Genomic DNA, 14,222 nt, shown 5'->3' with positions numbered 1-14,222 from the left:
TAGTTAATTCATTAATCTAAATCTTCAAGCTTCATGGTAGAAAGATCATGTGCATGTATGTTGTAACATGCAATGATACACCGCCTTTGTTCTCCTCACATTGTTTTTTGCCATTTTCATGATGGAGGAAACATCTCCTCTGATTTATAACAATAAGCAGTGTGATGGTGAAGGGTATGAGTTAGTAAATTATTAACTCGTGTGTACCAGTGAGTATGGCAACTGGGAGCTGGATTAATGGTAAAGTTACAGTCCTTTTTTTTTTCCAAATGGCGCTGAACTCCGTGACCCCCCTCCGAAAAATGCAGTATCTCTCCCAGTCGTGCTACAGATTACCAGAAGACAAAAGGACCGAGGCGGAGCCATGCTGACAGCCTTCTGCAGGAGGAGGGAGTGGGACAACCATGGAGGATTCAAAACGATGGACATCAGCCTCCGAAGTTATCATTGCTCTATGACGTTTAAAGCAGACAGGGCACGAAGGCCACTCCAGGGGCTCAAAGAAAGCATGCAAGTTAAGTCTAGGGACACACTCACATTCACCCCACCAAAAATTTTTAAAGAAGTAGCCCAGAATCATTTGCCTTGTCTAGTCATAACTTGAAGTGATTACTTTTGTATAGGCTACTGAGAGCCACTAGTGCCACCTCGTGGACAGAAAGGGGATTGTAGCTAGATGCAGGCAGGCAGACAGACAGACAGATAAATAGATCAGAAGTGACATTTACAAAACAATAACAATATTGCTGATACACATATATAGGCACCACACACAGTCCTATGTTTGTATTACTGCTGTGCTGAGAACTGTTCAAATAGTGGATCCAAATAATACTATAAATGGGCTCCATTAAGATATCTCTACAAGTGTAGATTATAATAAAGGCATTAGATAACAGTTAGCTGTATAAAATAAACATGTAAACTGAAAGCATAAAGTCATTCAAAGTCATTTCAACACAACCTTTAATTTAATTTACACTATATTAGCAAAAGTTTTGGGACACTCCTCCATATTATTGAATTCAGGTGTTGTTTTTCAGGGCTTGGGCTTGTCCCCTTATTTCCAGTGAAAGGAAATCTTAATGCTTCAGCATACCAAGATATTTTGGACAATTTCATGCTCCCAACTTTGTGGGAACAGTTTGGGGATGACCCCTTCCTGTTCCAACATGACTGTACACCAGTGCACAAAGCAAGGTCCATAAAGACATGGATGAGTGAGTTTGGTGTGGAGGAACTTGACTGTCCTGACCTCAACCTGATAGAACACCTTGAGGATGAATTAGACTGGAGACTGCGAGCCAGGCCAAAACTGGGATGTGTGCCTTTACATGCACATGAATTTAATATGGAGTTGGCCCAGCTATATCAGTTTCAAATTTTCTGGGAAGGCTTTCCACAAGGTTTAGGAGTGTGTTTATGGGAATTTTTGACCATTCCTCTAGAAGCACATTTGTGAGGTCAAGCACTGATGTTGGATGAGAAGGCCTGACAGTCTCAATATCTAAAAATATCAGCATATCTAACGTTTTTTATATGTAGCTCTGCGTTTTATGTAGCACTATGTTTCTGAAAGGATGGTGTTTTTATTTCATTGTGTACTGCATCATGTTTGTATGATGCAATAACTGAAATAACAATAAAAGCGTGACTTTATATAACCTAGGGTAAATACTGACAATTAAAGCAACAGATGTAATTAATGAGCCTGAGGTACGTGGCTGATGCAATGTGGCTGATGGTTGAGAGACTAAAATTGTCCACTCTTTGTACATTACAGTTGGAGAACTGCTGACAGAGGTTACATCTACCAGGTACAGCAGAACAACTGGAGCAGCGCGAGCGCTGAACCCTAACTCTCGCGAGAAGAAGTGAGACTCAACATGGAGGCTCCCTGCTGTCTGAAACTCAGTTACAGCAATATATACAAAGGCTGATAACAATAGCGATCGCGTAAATATGCATTTAAATAACATTATTAATAAATTTTTTCATATGCTTGTGTATTTATTTCCCAATATGTTTGCATGTAGGATGCATTTTTCCATACATTTACAATGAATAGTCTTTAATTAATAGTCTAATTCTTAAACATTAGTATAGCTGAAAACAATGCATAATAATATATGTATAATGTATAATAGAAATTAAGCAATAGACAAAAAACACGTGTCCATGATAAAGGTTTTAATCCCTTGCAACATTATCCAATGTGTCGTTATCAGGGGCGGGGACAGACACAGAGGGCACGCCCCCATCTCCAGCGGTTCCCCCGCCCCTCCTTCTACCCCTCTTCCTGGCTGCACTTTTTTCTTCGCACATCTTGTTCATGTCCTGAACTGACCCTGATTTTGACAAAACTCTGAACAAAATTAGTACATAACGAGTTTTTAATATTATTGGTTACTTTGGGCTGACTGAAGGCCACCCAATTACAGTTAACTGTGACCACAGCTTAAACACACTGAATGAACAGAGCTTTCATTTGTTAATGATAACATTAAACCTACAGCTATACTTAATAATGTTCATCCCTTTTGCTGATAATCAAGATGGCACCATCAATCCAACAGGTGAAATACACTCACTGGACACTGTATTAGGAATATCTTCACATTTATGCAGTTATATAGTCAGGTAATCATTTGGCAGCAGTGCAATGCAAAAAATAATCATGTGGAAGTCTACATTAACTCATATAATCACTCTTTATTTTTTGTGGTGATTATATTTATCTCAGAAAGCACAATATATATAAAACTTTCAAGCAAGTTGGCTACACAAGCAAAATATCTGGTTCCACTTCTGTTCACCAAAAACATCTGACACTAGAGTAAACACAGTTTCATATAAACTGGACATTTGTAGATGAGAAAAGTCTTATATGGACTAAATAAACTGTAAATTAGTTTTTATTCCACCAAAAGTCACATAATTATGTGAAAGGTGTTCAGCTGTGTGAAGTGATCTCATGTGATCTCAATAGAAATACATCTCCTCATGAAAGGTCCCAGAATAAACAGCATCATGAAGCTATTAAATGTAGCACCAATGAGCTATTAAAATAAATCTGGGATAAAGTTATCGAAAAGGATCAATTGGGGTTTTGTTCTAAAAAACATCCTACACTTGGGCATGCCACAGACACCATTAAATCCATTACTGAAATTGGAAAGTGTATGCCACAACCTACACCTCTGCCTGGAGAATGTGTCCACCAAAAACAATTAAGAAGCCACGGGTAACTCTGGAGGAGATGGCGAGATCCACAGTCGTGTTGTGTGGACTTCTTTCACCAGCAGCAACTGGGAAACTGGTAGTGGTTGAGGGCAAGATGGATGGAGCCAATTACAGGCCAATCGATGGAAGTTCCCAGAAGAGTCATGTCAAAATAACAATAGTTGTTTTTTCACAACTTATTTTTTTGTTATCTTAAAATAATAAAAGTTGCTTTTGTTCCCAAGAATGAGAATAAAGACCAGTTTATACCAGATGCCATCATTACAGGATTTTTTTTGAAAATGAAGGACAAATAAAACAAGCCATTCTTTTGGACTGCCCTTGTTTTTATCTCTTTTCTGAAGTGTATACTCCATAGAAATCCATTCAAATGTTCAAATTATTAACTTTATGTAACATCATACTAATGTATCATTGATTCCAATAATTTGGACGGGTGTCCCAAAACTTTTGGCAATATAGTGCATTAAAAAGACGAATAAGCTGTGAGTGAACAGCATCTTTGTCTTTCTTATGGTTTAATTTATGGTTTCCATACGGTTTCAGACACATACAGCGTATATGAAACCACAGTAATGCTCATGCAACATATACAATGTGAATTCAGGGCTAGGTAGAAACCAAGTGCTCATTGCTCATTAGTTCCTCATTTTAATTTTCACTCAGCAGAAAAAAAAAGATAGGAATCTGGTAGTAATTTGATGCTAAAGATCTTTTTTACCATCTGCTTTATGTGACTTCAGGCAGAGCTGGTGTTACTGGTGACATCCTGAGCTTGTGTTACTGTCTTTAGATAATTTCACATGTCTCTGGTTCCTTTGACCTCCCAATAACATGTCAGTAGGTGGACTTTGCCCGTTTAAACTGACCTTGGGTCTGAATTAGTATGTGAATGTAAAAGTGCATGTACTGAGGAACATCAGTTTTGCGCCTATAAGCACTTTTGGAACTTCCTGTTCCTCGTTTCACTACATTACCTTAACTTATCTTTAAAACATTAAAATCCATATTTAAAATGTTTAGCCTTTAGGAGAAATATTATTATGTATTAAAACTAACTATTTGTCTCTATTGTGTACATCACAATAATGTGAATGGAGATTCTGGACACACTTTTCCACCTGTATTTAACTTATAATGGTTAAATTGCAAACCACTTAGCATCCGATGTGTAGTGCACTACTGAGGGTGTACCGGGTATGAGTTTCTACCCTAATGTAGCGCACTTATATAGGGAGTCTGGCTCTATTTAGGATGAAACCGATGTCGTCATTTCCCTTAGCGCGGTTGCTGTGGACGAGGAGAGAGAGAGAGAGAGAGAGAGAGAGAGAGAGGAGCGAAGGAAGGAAGGAAGAAAGAAAGAAAGAGTAGAACCTAGCTGTAGACGTAATTAGCCATCGTCCCTGTTCTTTGGCGCCAACTTGCCGGAGAGATAAAAGCGGGATAAAACGTAGCATGCTAGTTAACATCGATTATTTATATTCCGCCGCTATGTTCAGCTAGCCGAGGCAGCTAACGTTTAGTTGTGGTACAGTAGGCTAGCGCGTGCTCATTAGCGTGTTATTATTTCGGTGCACCGAAACGGTAGCTGCCTGTGTGGACGCTGGTTTCTAGCTCCCTAATATATTGGTTAACGATAATTATCTGTCTTCGAGGTGAACGGTTAACAGCTACAAAAACATGGGGGTGAGTGTTTGTGTGTGTGTGTGTTTTTTTTATTTTATTTTTCTTTTCATGGCTAACACTGGCGTTATGATGGGCTTCACGTCGCTCGCGCTAATAAATGCGGGGCGGCAGTTTGAACAAAGACTCCGGCTGCTGAAAATCCTCTCATCTCCTCAGACATGATGTGGTGTGATGGCAGCTCACATTAGACTTATATAACTCTCACCAGCCTCTGTGGACCCTCTGGTGTTTTTGTGGGAACAACATGAGTTGGAAGTCTCGCTCTGAATTTCGTACGGCTCGACACTGTAATGGAAATTAAACCGGTTGTGAAGCGTGTGTGTTTAGTTGAGCATGACTGCAGGGTAGAATAGGAAAGTGCTGTTCTTGCATTGATGTAGTCTCTATTGTGCAGGAATGCTGTGTTAGCGAACATGTGGCATGGCAGGAGAAACACAAGCTCGACATGTGGCCTACACCAGCACATCCAGTTACTCTCATCTCTATTAACGCCTTCAGATCAACCATATTTATTTATTTATACCTGATTCCTCCCAGCTTCTGCTACCCAGTGTGTTTTAAACGTATCACCAGTTTTGTTTTTCTGCTTAAATGAAATGCTGTTTCTGTAATAATGACTGAAATCCTCTTTTGTAGATGCCTAAATCCCAGACACCCCCCCCACCATTATTTTCAATACAATGGTAAAAATCAGCTCCACTATTGTTCAGCTCGTCTATTGGGTAACAATTGTGTCTCTTTTTTTTTTCTTTCTTTTTTTCAACATGAAAAGCCCATAGTGTGTCCATGTCACATCACGACTTCACGCTCGTCCACAGCATAAAACACATCAGATGACGATTTCCAATCTAGTATCAGATTCCTCCACCACCACTACCCCCAGATATCCCTAAACTCTCCAGAGCTGTAATGCCTGTGTTTTCCCTTCTTGGCATCAATATGTTTCAAATTTTAACTTAAAGTGGATCCAGGCTACAATGTTTTTTAATTCTTTCTTTTTTTTCCCCCTCCTCATTGATGTCCTTGGCTCATTTCCTTTGAATGTGATATAAAAAAAAAAAAAAAAAAGGTGAAATATCGGTCAATACCAAAAAATACTCTTGCGTTACTTCTGTGGCCGAGCTGTCTCAGCTTCTCAAAGTCAACATGGACTGTGAACAGTACATCCATTGCTAAGTACACACGGGTTAAATGTCCTCTCCTCCTAGCCAGACACATTTCTCCCAGCTTCATCCCTATCCCTATCCAGGATGAACTGAATCTGGGTGGCTAAGTAGGGTAAAGTGCTCATCACCTTGACACTGCACGGCCCCCCCCCCCCGCCCCCGCTTACAGCAGGACTTCGTTCTCCTATATCCACTATACTGTTTACTCGATATATTGTCTAACACTTTATCTGTCCCTAAATAACATATATTCATATATGATGATGATATATAGTGATAACATATATATCTTAATTCTTTTTTGTTTTTTTGATGCAGTAACATCAGAGATGTGGGAGTTTTCGAGGTGAAGATGTGCATTTATTCATATGACCTGAGGGGGAATGTGTTGTTCCCAACAGATCCTTTAAATAGTATCCTCACTGAACAACTGCATATATGTAGGGCAGTTTATTTCAATTTTTATTCCTGTGGGGTGTCTGTGGGTCCTTGAAACATCTTCATTTGTTTGAAGTTTGAAAATATTTGACAAATCAAAGTCCGTCATTAGCATTTGTTAGCTTTGCAAGGCATTGATTTTAGGCTTCTGTTGTGTTTTTTTTTTTTTTTTATTTTATTTTTTTATAAAAGCAGTTTAATATAATCACACTCAAACTGCACGTGTGTTAAACCGAAACTAGAAACCAGTGTTAACTAAATGCAGCTGACACACATGCACGTAGAACTTTGGGGAAATGTCAGTTAGACAAGAGCAAATACTCTTAGTGGTTAAAACTTGTCTTCCCATTACTTTAACACACACTCATGAATATAGTTTTAAAACCTTTTTAAAAACACGCCTCCATGATGCACATTCCTCTGTGTAAAATATTGCATAGTTTTGTTTTTCTTGTTGTACAAAACTTGTATCTGAGCTGGGTTAAAGTGTCTTTATATTTGTATACATCCCAGCAAATTAGGTCTTACATTGACCAGGCATAACATTATGACCACCTGATTAATATTGTGTTGGTGCCCCTTTTGCTGCCAAAACAGCCCTGACCCGTCCTGCACTGTGTATTCTGACACCTTTCTATCAGAACCAGCATTAACTTCCTCTGCAATCTGAGCAACAGTAGCTCGTCTGTTGGATCAGATCACACGGGTCAGCCTTCGCTCCCCACGTACATCAATGAGCCTTGGCCACCCATGACCCTGTTACCTGTTCACTACTGTTCCTTCCTTTGAACACGTTTTGATAGATACTGACCACTGCAGACCGGGAACACCCCACAAGAGCTGCAGTTTTGGAGATGCTCTGATCCAGTCGTCTAGCCATCACAATTTGACCCTTGTCAAACTCGCTCAAATCCTTACACTTGTCCATTTTTCCTGCTTCTAACACATCAACTTTGAGGACAAAATGTTCACTTGATGCCTAATATATCCCACCCACTAACAGGTACCATGATGAGGAGATCATCAGTGTTATTCACTTCAAGTCTCATAATGTTATGCCTGATCGGTGTATGTTACATTTAAAGCAGTATTGCACAAAATCTGAAAACTGAAACGATTAGGTTTAACTTGGGAACATCTGGCAATACATGGATCTTGGTTAAAGCACTGATATTTTAATTTTCATTTTAAACTTCTGAGTGCTTTGTTAAAAAATGTGGCTCCTAACCCTAGTCTTTCAGTATCTCTGCTCTGTGCAATTCAGTGTTTTATATTTAGCTGTTCTAACACACCTACCCTGATTCAGAAAAGGCCAGAGAATATACACAGGTCAGGTGTGCTTTTAGATTAGAGTCAAAGTTGATCACTTTAGTCTGGTGTGCTGGAAATTAGGAATTTACAGAATTCTCTGTACACTGAAGTAACAACTTTCTGAGGAAAGGTAGGGCATCTGTTTAGATAAGGACTGATGTTTGATGTTTCTCTGTTTTACTCTCTGCAGAGAAAGTCAAACAGAGCGAAGGAGAAGAAGCAGAGGAGGCTTGAAGAACGGGCAGCTATGGATGCTGTTTGCGCTAAAGTGGTTGCAGCCAATAAGGTACAACAACTTTTTCTACAGCCTGAAATTGACAGTATTTAAACCTTTTTATCTAGACGGGATTTGATCACTTCTTTTGTCTCTGCAGCTTGAAGATCCTCTGTCGGCTTTTCCAGTGTTCAAGAAGTACGACAGAAACGGGTACGTGATACCGCTTTCTCGAAAGTTGTTTTCTAGGCCTTAGAACTCACTGATGGCCCTTTTTCCACTGAGAGTTGTTGTCTAATCAGAAACTGTACCATGCTAGTTCTCAGCCTGCAAAAAAAGAGAACAAAGGCTGTGCTTTCATTGCTGTAACCACCAGTTATTTTTGAGCCCATCATATAACGTAAGATGCAGACTGTGGGAGTAATGATGGAAGTGATTAGGGTTATAATATGCCATGTGTATTATGTTTCATAATCATTTAATCACTTGTTGTAGAGAGTTGGATTAATACTATCTGGTATGTTCTCCGAAGAGGTTAGCCTGTTTTCTCTCATTTTCTTCCTGATGTCATCTCAAGGAGTTTTCCTTTGCTACTGTTGCCTCTGGCTTGCTCATTAGAGATCTAAATATAACTTTACATCTGGATTTCTCTAAAGCTGCTCTGTGTATACTATAATGTTAAACACACTATAGAAATAAAAATTGTACTAAGACTGCAAAGTAACATGTCCTAATCTTATCACAGCTATTCTGAAGGAGTTATTCACTGTGAATTACAAATACCTGCCTTGTAATGTCTTTTGAGGCCAATTATTTTTGCTTATTATCTCCTCCTATTGCAAGGGTATGGCTTCTTACTGAAATTCAGTCTACATGGTGTCTTGTTTTTCGTTTTAGATAATTAAACACCTCTGGTGATTGTAGTAGACTGGAGACTATTGATCTGTGCTTAAAATTGTGCAATCCTAACATGCTCATGTAGTTTTTACTATAAATGCAACAGATACATTTGGTTATAATTTAATTATCAGGTTTTTGTGGTGTCTGTGGGTGCACATTAACATTCATTGTGTTGCTGGTTGTTTATGAGCCCAAAGTGGGGTATAAGGGTTTTTAGAGAATGTATGCTGCTGTCTAGACTCCCTCTTTCCAACTCCTTCACAATGAGAACAGAATTTACTGTACAGATTTGAATTCTGAAACATTTCTAACATTTTTTTTTCAATGCCTTCCTAAACTAACAACCACAGTCCTTTTAGCAGCTACACTCAATTAATAAATAGCTTATACAGTTACACTGGAAATTGGTGACTGTCTCTCTTCAGTTCTGTGTAGACGCTGATTTTTTATTTCACATCATCTGAAATCCCCACCATCGCTGTTATTTTTACACTGCACAATGATAAACTCCCACATGTGTTTACATAATTGTTTGGCATTTAGAGGGGTGACCACACAGGCTGGTAGTTAAGAAGCTTTGGCAGTATCCTGACCACCTGGCTCCAGCACTGGCTTCTGCGTCTCTGGTAAAAGTGTATGAAATCTAAATGTTTTCTTTTATGACAGGTTAAATCTGGAGATTGAGTGTAAGCGGGTGACTGCACTGTCTTCCATCACTGTGGAGTGGGCCTATGAGCTGACCAGAGCCAATGTACAGACACTGTAGGTATTAAGCATGCAGATATATATATTTTTTTGTTCTTTTGAAAGTATACATTTCCTTTAATCATAAGTATAGAAGTGTCTGTTTTTCATTAGATGATGTGTAATGTTATTGGTGCCATCGGAGTCTTTTGTCTATTATCATGAATTTATTGTATTTTCTATCTAGCATATTTAGTGCATAAGCTGCTTTCATGCTGTTCTTGCCTGCCTCTGTATATCATTTGCACTAAAAGATTAATGCTGTTAATGTGACTACAGGGGATCTTAATGTGATTCACAGGTTTATAGTCATAATGTTCATGATTACCATTTCAGCAGTCGGTGTGGAGGCATGTGATGGCTTCTAGTAGATTAAAGCAGGTTTAATAAATGTGTATAGTTCCTTATGTGTTAATTCTTTGTTCATAGATATGAACAGAGTGAGTGGGGATGGAAGGAGAGGGAGAAAAGGGAGGAGTTGAAAGATGAGAGAGCATGGTATCTCCTGGCTCGTGATGCTGAATCTGCCCCTGTTGCTTTCTCTCATTTTCGATTTGATGTTGAATGCGGTGACGAGGTGTTGTATTGGTAAGCTCAGTTTTAACTGTTGTCATGTGCATCATGTAGCGTCAGTAAAACAGGACATTGCCTGTTTTAATATGTAAAAATGTAAACGCAGCTGAGAGTTGTTAATAAAGTAACCCTTTACCCCCTTTTCTTTTTCAGTTACGAACTCCAGTTGGAGAGCAAGGTCAGGCGGAAAGGTCTGGGAAAGTTCCTCGTCCAGATCCTGCAGCTAATTGCCAACAGGTACAAATTTCCAACTGTTGTGCAATAGTAGAGGACTGATTTAGGGTACTTCAGGTCTCAGTTTGCAGCAAATATATACACACACACACACCCACACAGGCAGCGCAATCCTAATATACAATGACCGATAGGAAGTTTGGAGTGTAGGGGGAAAAAAATCAGTATGCACAAGACTTATCCAGGGTTTAATTCAAGCAGAGCGCCTGCTGCATATGTAAAAGCACCCTTTACAAAGACTTAAAGGGGCAGTTACAAAAAAAATAGTCATGTTTTTAACAGATATCTTTAGTCTGTGCTTACACCTTGATGCATCCTTAAGATCTGCTATTAGTTGCAAGTAATAGTTTCTGATATAAACAAAGGTCATCGGCAGATCAGTCGTGTAAAATGTATGCATCAGACGAATATCCTAAGTAAGAGAGAGTGACCTTTTGAGACACATTTTCCATTATGTAAAATCTTACTGCAAACTGGAATATTGAGGAATAATAATGAATCATGTGTCATGACTCAGTGTTGGGATATGCTGCTGTCAGTTTTCTGTATAACTAATATTACGTCACCCACTTTGACTCATTTTGTTTCAGATTTAATAGAATTCTCCTACTGCTGTTTCAGTGTTTTATCACTGTGTTGCTCTCTTTGTTTCAGTACACAAATGAAAAAGGTCATGTTGACCGTTTTCAAACACAACCATGGAGCCTACCAGTTTTTTCGGGAGGCCTTACAGTAAGTCGAAGCACTTTTGCTTCCCAAATCGTTAGTGTTTTCAGTTCATGATTCATCTATTCATATGAACTGTCCATTCACAGTGTCTAATATATTGCGGCAGAGCTCAACACTGTTTCAGTGCGATTAATATGATTACTGTGCTTTCTGCCTCAGATTTGAGATTGACGAAACCTCGCCCAGCATGTCTGGTTGCTGTGGAGATGAGTACTCGTACGAGATCTTGAGTCGACGGACAAAATACGGCGAGGTGTCGGGTCACGCGCACGCCGGCAGCCACTGTGGAGGCTGCTGCCATTAGGTGCTCGTCCTGCTGTTCTGTTCTACAAACACTCCTCATCCGAACCTCCTGTCAACAATCATGTTTGCCCCTACGTTACCCCCCCCATATTACATCCCCTTAAGCCTAGTTCAGTCACGCCGTGTAGCCAAAAAGAACAAGAAATGAAAAGGAACCAGTCAGAGTGCCACTGATGCGGTCATCTTTCAGTAACTGGTATTTAACAGAGTGTTTAGAGTGAGAGATCTTGCAGTAGGTTACAGATCCTAAGTGACACGTATATCACTGTAAATAATGTGAAATACGGTTTGGATAGCTAACTTCTTGAATGTTTCGTCATGTGCGTTGATGAGTGTGAAGTAGGTGACTGGAAATTTGTAATGAAAGTGCAGAGTGCATTATCACATTTATCCTTCAGTTACACATGTGATGCACACAATGGTTTTGATTTGTACACATCCAAATTAAATCATGATTGGGAGATTTAAAGCTTTATTGACAATGTTTGGGTTTAAACATCATGAAGGGTTATCCTATCACTAACTAACTATTTTGAGTTTGTATAAGACCAATTAGATTTTGCAAGCTTTCGCTATTTTCTACCTCTGTGTTGGGTGTGAGTTTTGTTTTTGTTTTTTTTATTAGTTTTCACAGAATTTATTTGAAAGTGTTACTGTTCTGGCTTCATAGTTAAGGATGAGAAGCCATGTTTGAGGTACATGTATGTAACATGGTGCTCTTAGTGTAAAAGTGATGCATTTTAAAGCTGTGAAGTGGTGACTGAACTAGGGCTTGGATTAATCTCATCTATGAAGGTCCTCCTTGTTGCTTAATATTTTTTAACTTAATAGTTGCCCACAACTCGAAGAAAAATAAGTATATTCCCTCTCCAGCTTCATGAATCTTTGAACAACAGAGATGGCAGTAATGCTCATGTGACAGCTCTGTATAGTGAACTTTTCCTCTCACCTCAGGAACCAGCATGGTGAGTAGAACATCTTCACATCCCATGATGATAATCATAGCAAACATCATGGCAGGATTTTAGCCTACAATTCTCTCTCTCTCTCTCTCTCTCCCAAGCTGCTGATCATTATAGTGAGTTCAAGGGCATGGCACACTGGCTGTTACTGCCATTTTTCTCTATTGCTCTGTCAGGGTACTTGTACATACATTTTAACAAAATGCAAGGGGCTTACCTAAGTGTTGTATTTCTTTAAGTAACCGAATACAATGAATGGCTTTGTATTCTTTATAATCACTCAAACTGGTCAGTCTCAGGTCATTCAACTAAGTAAAACCTATATCAAATATTTTATAACAGCTATCCCTATCTAGTTGATGAAGGGGCTGATGCGTATTGCAACCACACCCTTAGTGTAGAAAAGTGCTGTCCTTTTTTAAGTATCACAGCCTTCTTTTATCATCTCAAAACCTTTAGTTTTTTTTTTTCTTAACTGTATATAATCGGTTTGCCATTATCATTTTATTTGCCTTCACAAAGTTCTGTGGGGAGAAATTACATTGAGACAATTTAAAAAGTGATGAGATGTTTGGTAAATGAGTATTTGTCTCATGCTTTGATGTTGATGCAGAAAGGGAAGTTATTTCAGCTTTTGGTGTTTTATTTGTATGCAACAAATAAACTGGTTTGACTCAAAATGGCTTTTTTGCTTTATTTTATATTGTGCTGAAAATCAAACCAATAAATGGTACAGATTGTGGTATTAATAATGAGGGTATAAAGTACACTATGTTGCCAAAAGTTTGGGGACATCTGCCTTTACATGCTCATGAATGTAATATGGAGTTGTCCTGCCGTTTGCAGCTATAACAGCTTCAACTCTTCTGAGAAGGCTTTCCACAAGGTTTAGGAATGTGTTTATGGGAATTTTTGACCATTCACCTATGTGAGCTCAGGCACTGATATTAGACGAGAAGGTCTGGCTTGCAGTCTCTGCTCTAATTCATCCCAAAGGTGTTCTATCAGGTTGAGGTCAGGACTCGGTGAAGTTCCTCCACACCAAACTCACTCATCCATGTCTTTATGGGCCTTGCTTTGTGCACTGGTGTACAGTCATGTTGGAACAGGAAGCGGACATCCCCAAAGCAAGAGCAGGAAATTGTCCAAAATGTCTTGGTATGAAGCTGAAGCATTAAGAGTTCCTTTCACTGGAACTAAGGGGCCGAGTCCAACTCCTGAAAAACAACACCTGAATTATTCAATGATTTGGAGGGGTGTCCCAAAACTTTTGGCAATATAGTATATGTGAGGGGAATGTTCCAGGATATTTACTGGAGTTGATTTTTATTCCTTAATGTCACACCCTCAGATCCCAATCGCCAATACTGTTTGGATTATATTATTTCTACAAATATTTCTTGTTTCTATATTATTTATATTTATATGTGGGGTTTTTTAAATTATGTAGTTTTGATTAAAACTAAATGGACTACTCCTTATCTTATGTCACTCATTAATTGCTGATAGTGATCAAGGCAGGAATAATTATTTTATTATTATTTTTTAAACTATTTATGTAATTATTTTATTGTTTTTAACAATTTTTTTTAAAAAAGTAGATATTTACAGAAACGAGATATTTAGTGTGCCAGGGTTTACAAATGTTCCTAAATAATTACTTTACTAAAAAAAAAATCATACAGAATGAGATAATATTAATAAAGGGAAATAAACATA

The 14,222-nt window shown here is 38.6% G+C and overlaps 1 protein-coding gene across 5 annotated transcripts; it reads left to right on the top strand.

The window, feature by feature from the left end:
• Positions 1-4,564: 4,564 nt before the first annotated feature.
• Positions 4,565-12,564, top strand: naa40 (N-alpha-acetyltransferase 40, NatD catalytic subunit). 5 transcript variants are annotated; one of them, XM_058395391.1, is made up of 10 exons: positions 4,565-4,929; positions 5,566-5,612; positions 6,414-6,441; positions 8,035-8,130; positions 8,219-8,271; positions 9,625-9,720; positions 10,132-10,290; positions 10,429-10,512; positions 11,164-11,241; positions 11,398-12,564. In XM_058395391.1, the coding sequence occupies exons 1-10, from the start codon at positions 4,924-4,926 to the stop codon at positions 11,540-11,542; spliced, it is 792 nt and encodes a 263-aa protein (XP_058251374.1). In that variant the 5' UTR covers positions 4,565-4,923; the 3' UTR covers positions 11,543-12,564. The 5 variants fall into 5 exon arrangements, with proteins under 5 accessions (XP_058251374.1, XP_058251377.1, XP_058251376.1 ...); XM_058395394.1 differs by having other exon boundaries at positions 5,566-5,651; XM_058395393.1 differs by lacking the exon at positions 5,566-5,612.
• Positions 12,565-14,222: the final 1,658 nt, after the last annotated feature.

This window comes from Hemibagrus wyckioides, linkage group LG07 (assembly GCF_019097595.1).
Source record: "Hemibagrus wyckioides isolate EC202008001 linkage group LG07, SWU_Hwy_1.0, whole genome shotgun sequence".
Taxonomy (NCBI): Eukaryota; Metazoa; Chordata; class Actinopteri; order Siluriformes; family Bagridae; genus Hemibagrus; species Hemibagrus wyckioides.
Note: the sequence above shows the minus strand (reverse complement) of the source record. Positions and strands in the feature narration are given on the sequence as shown.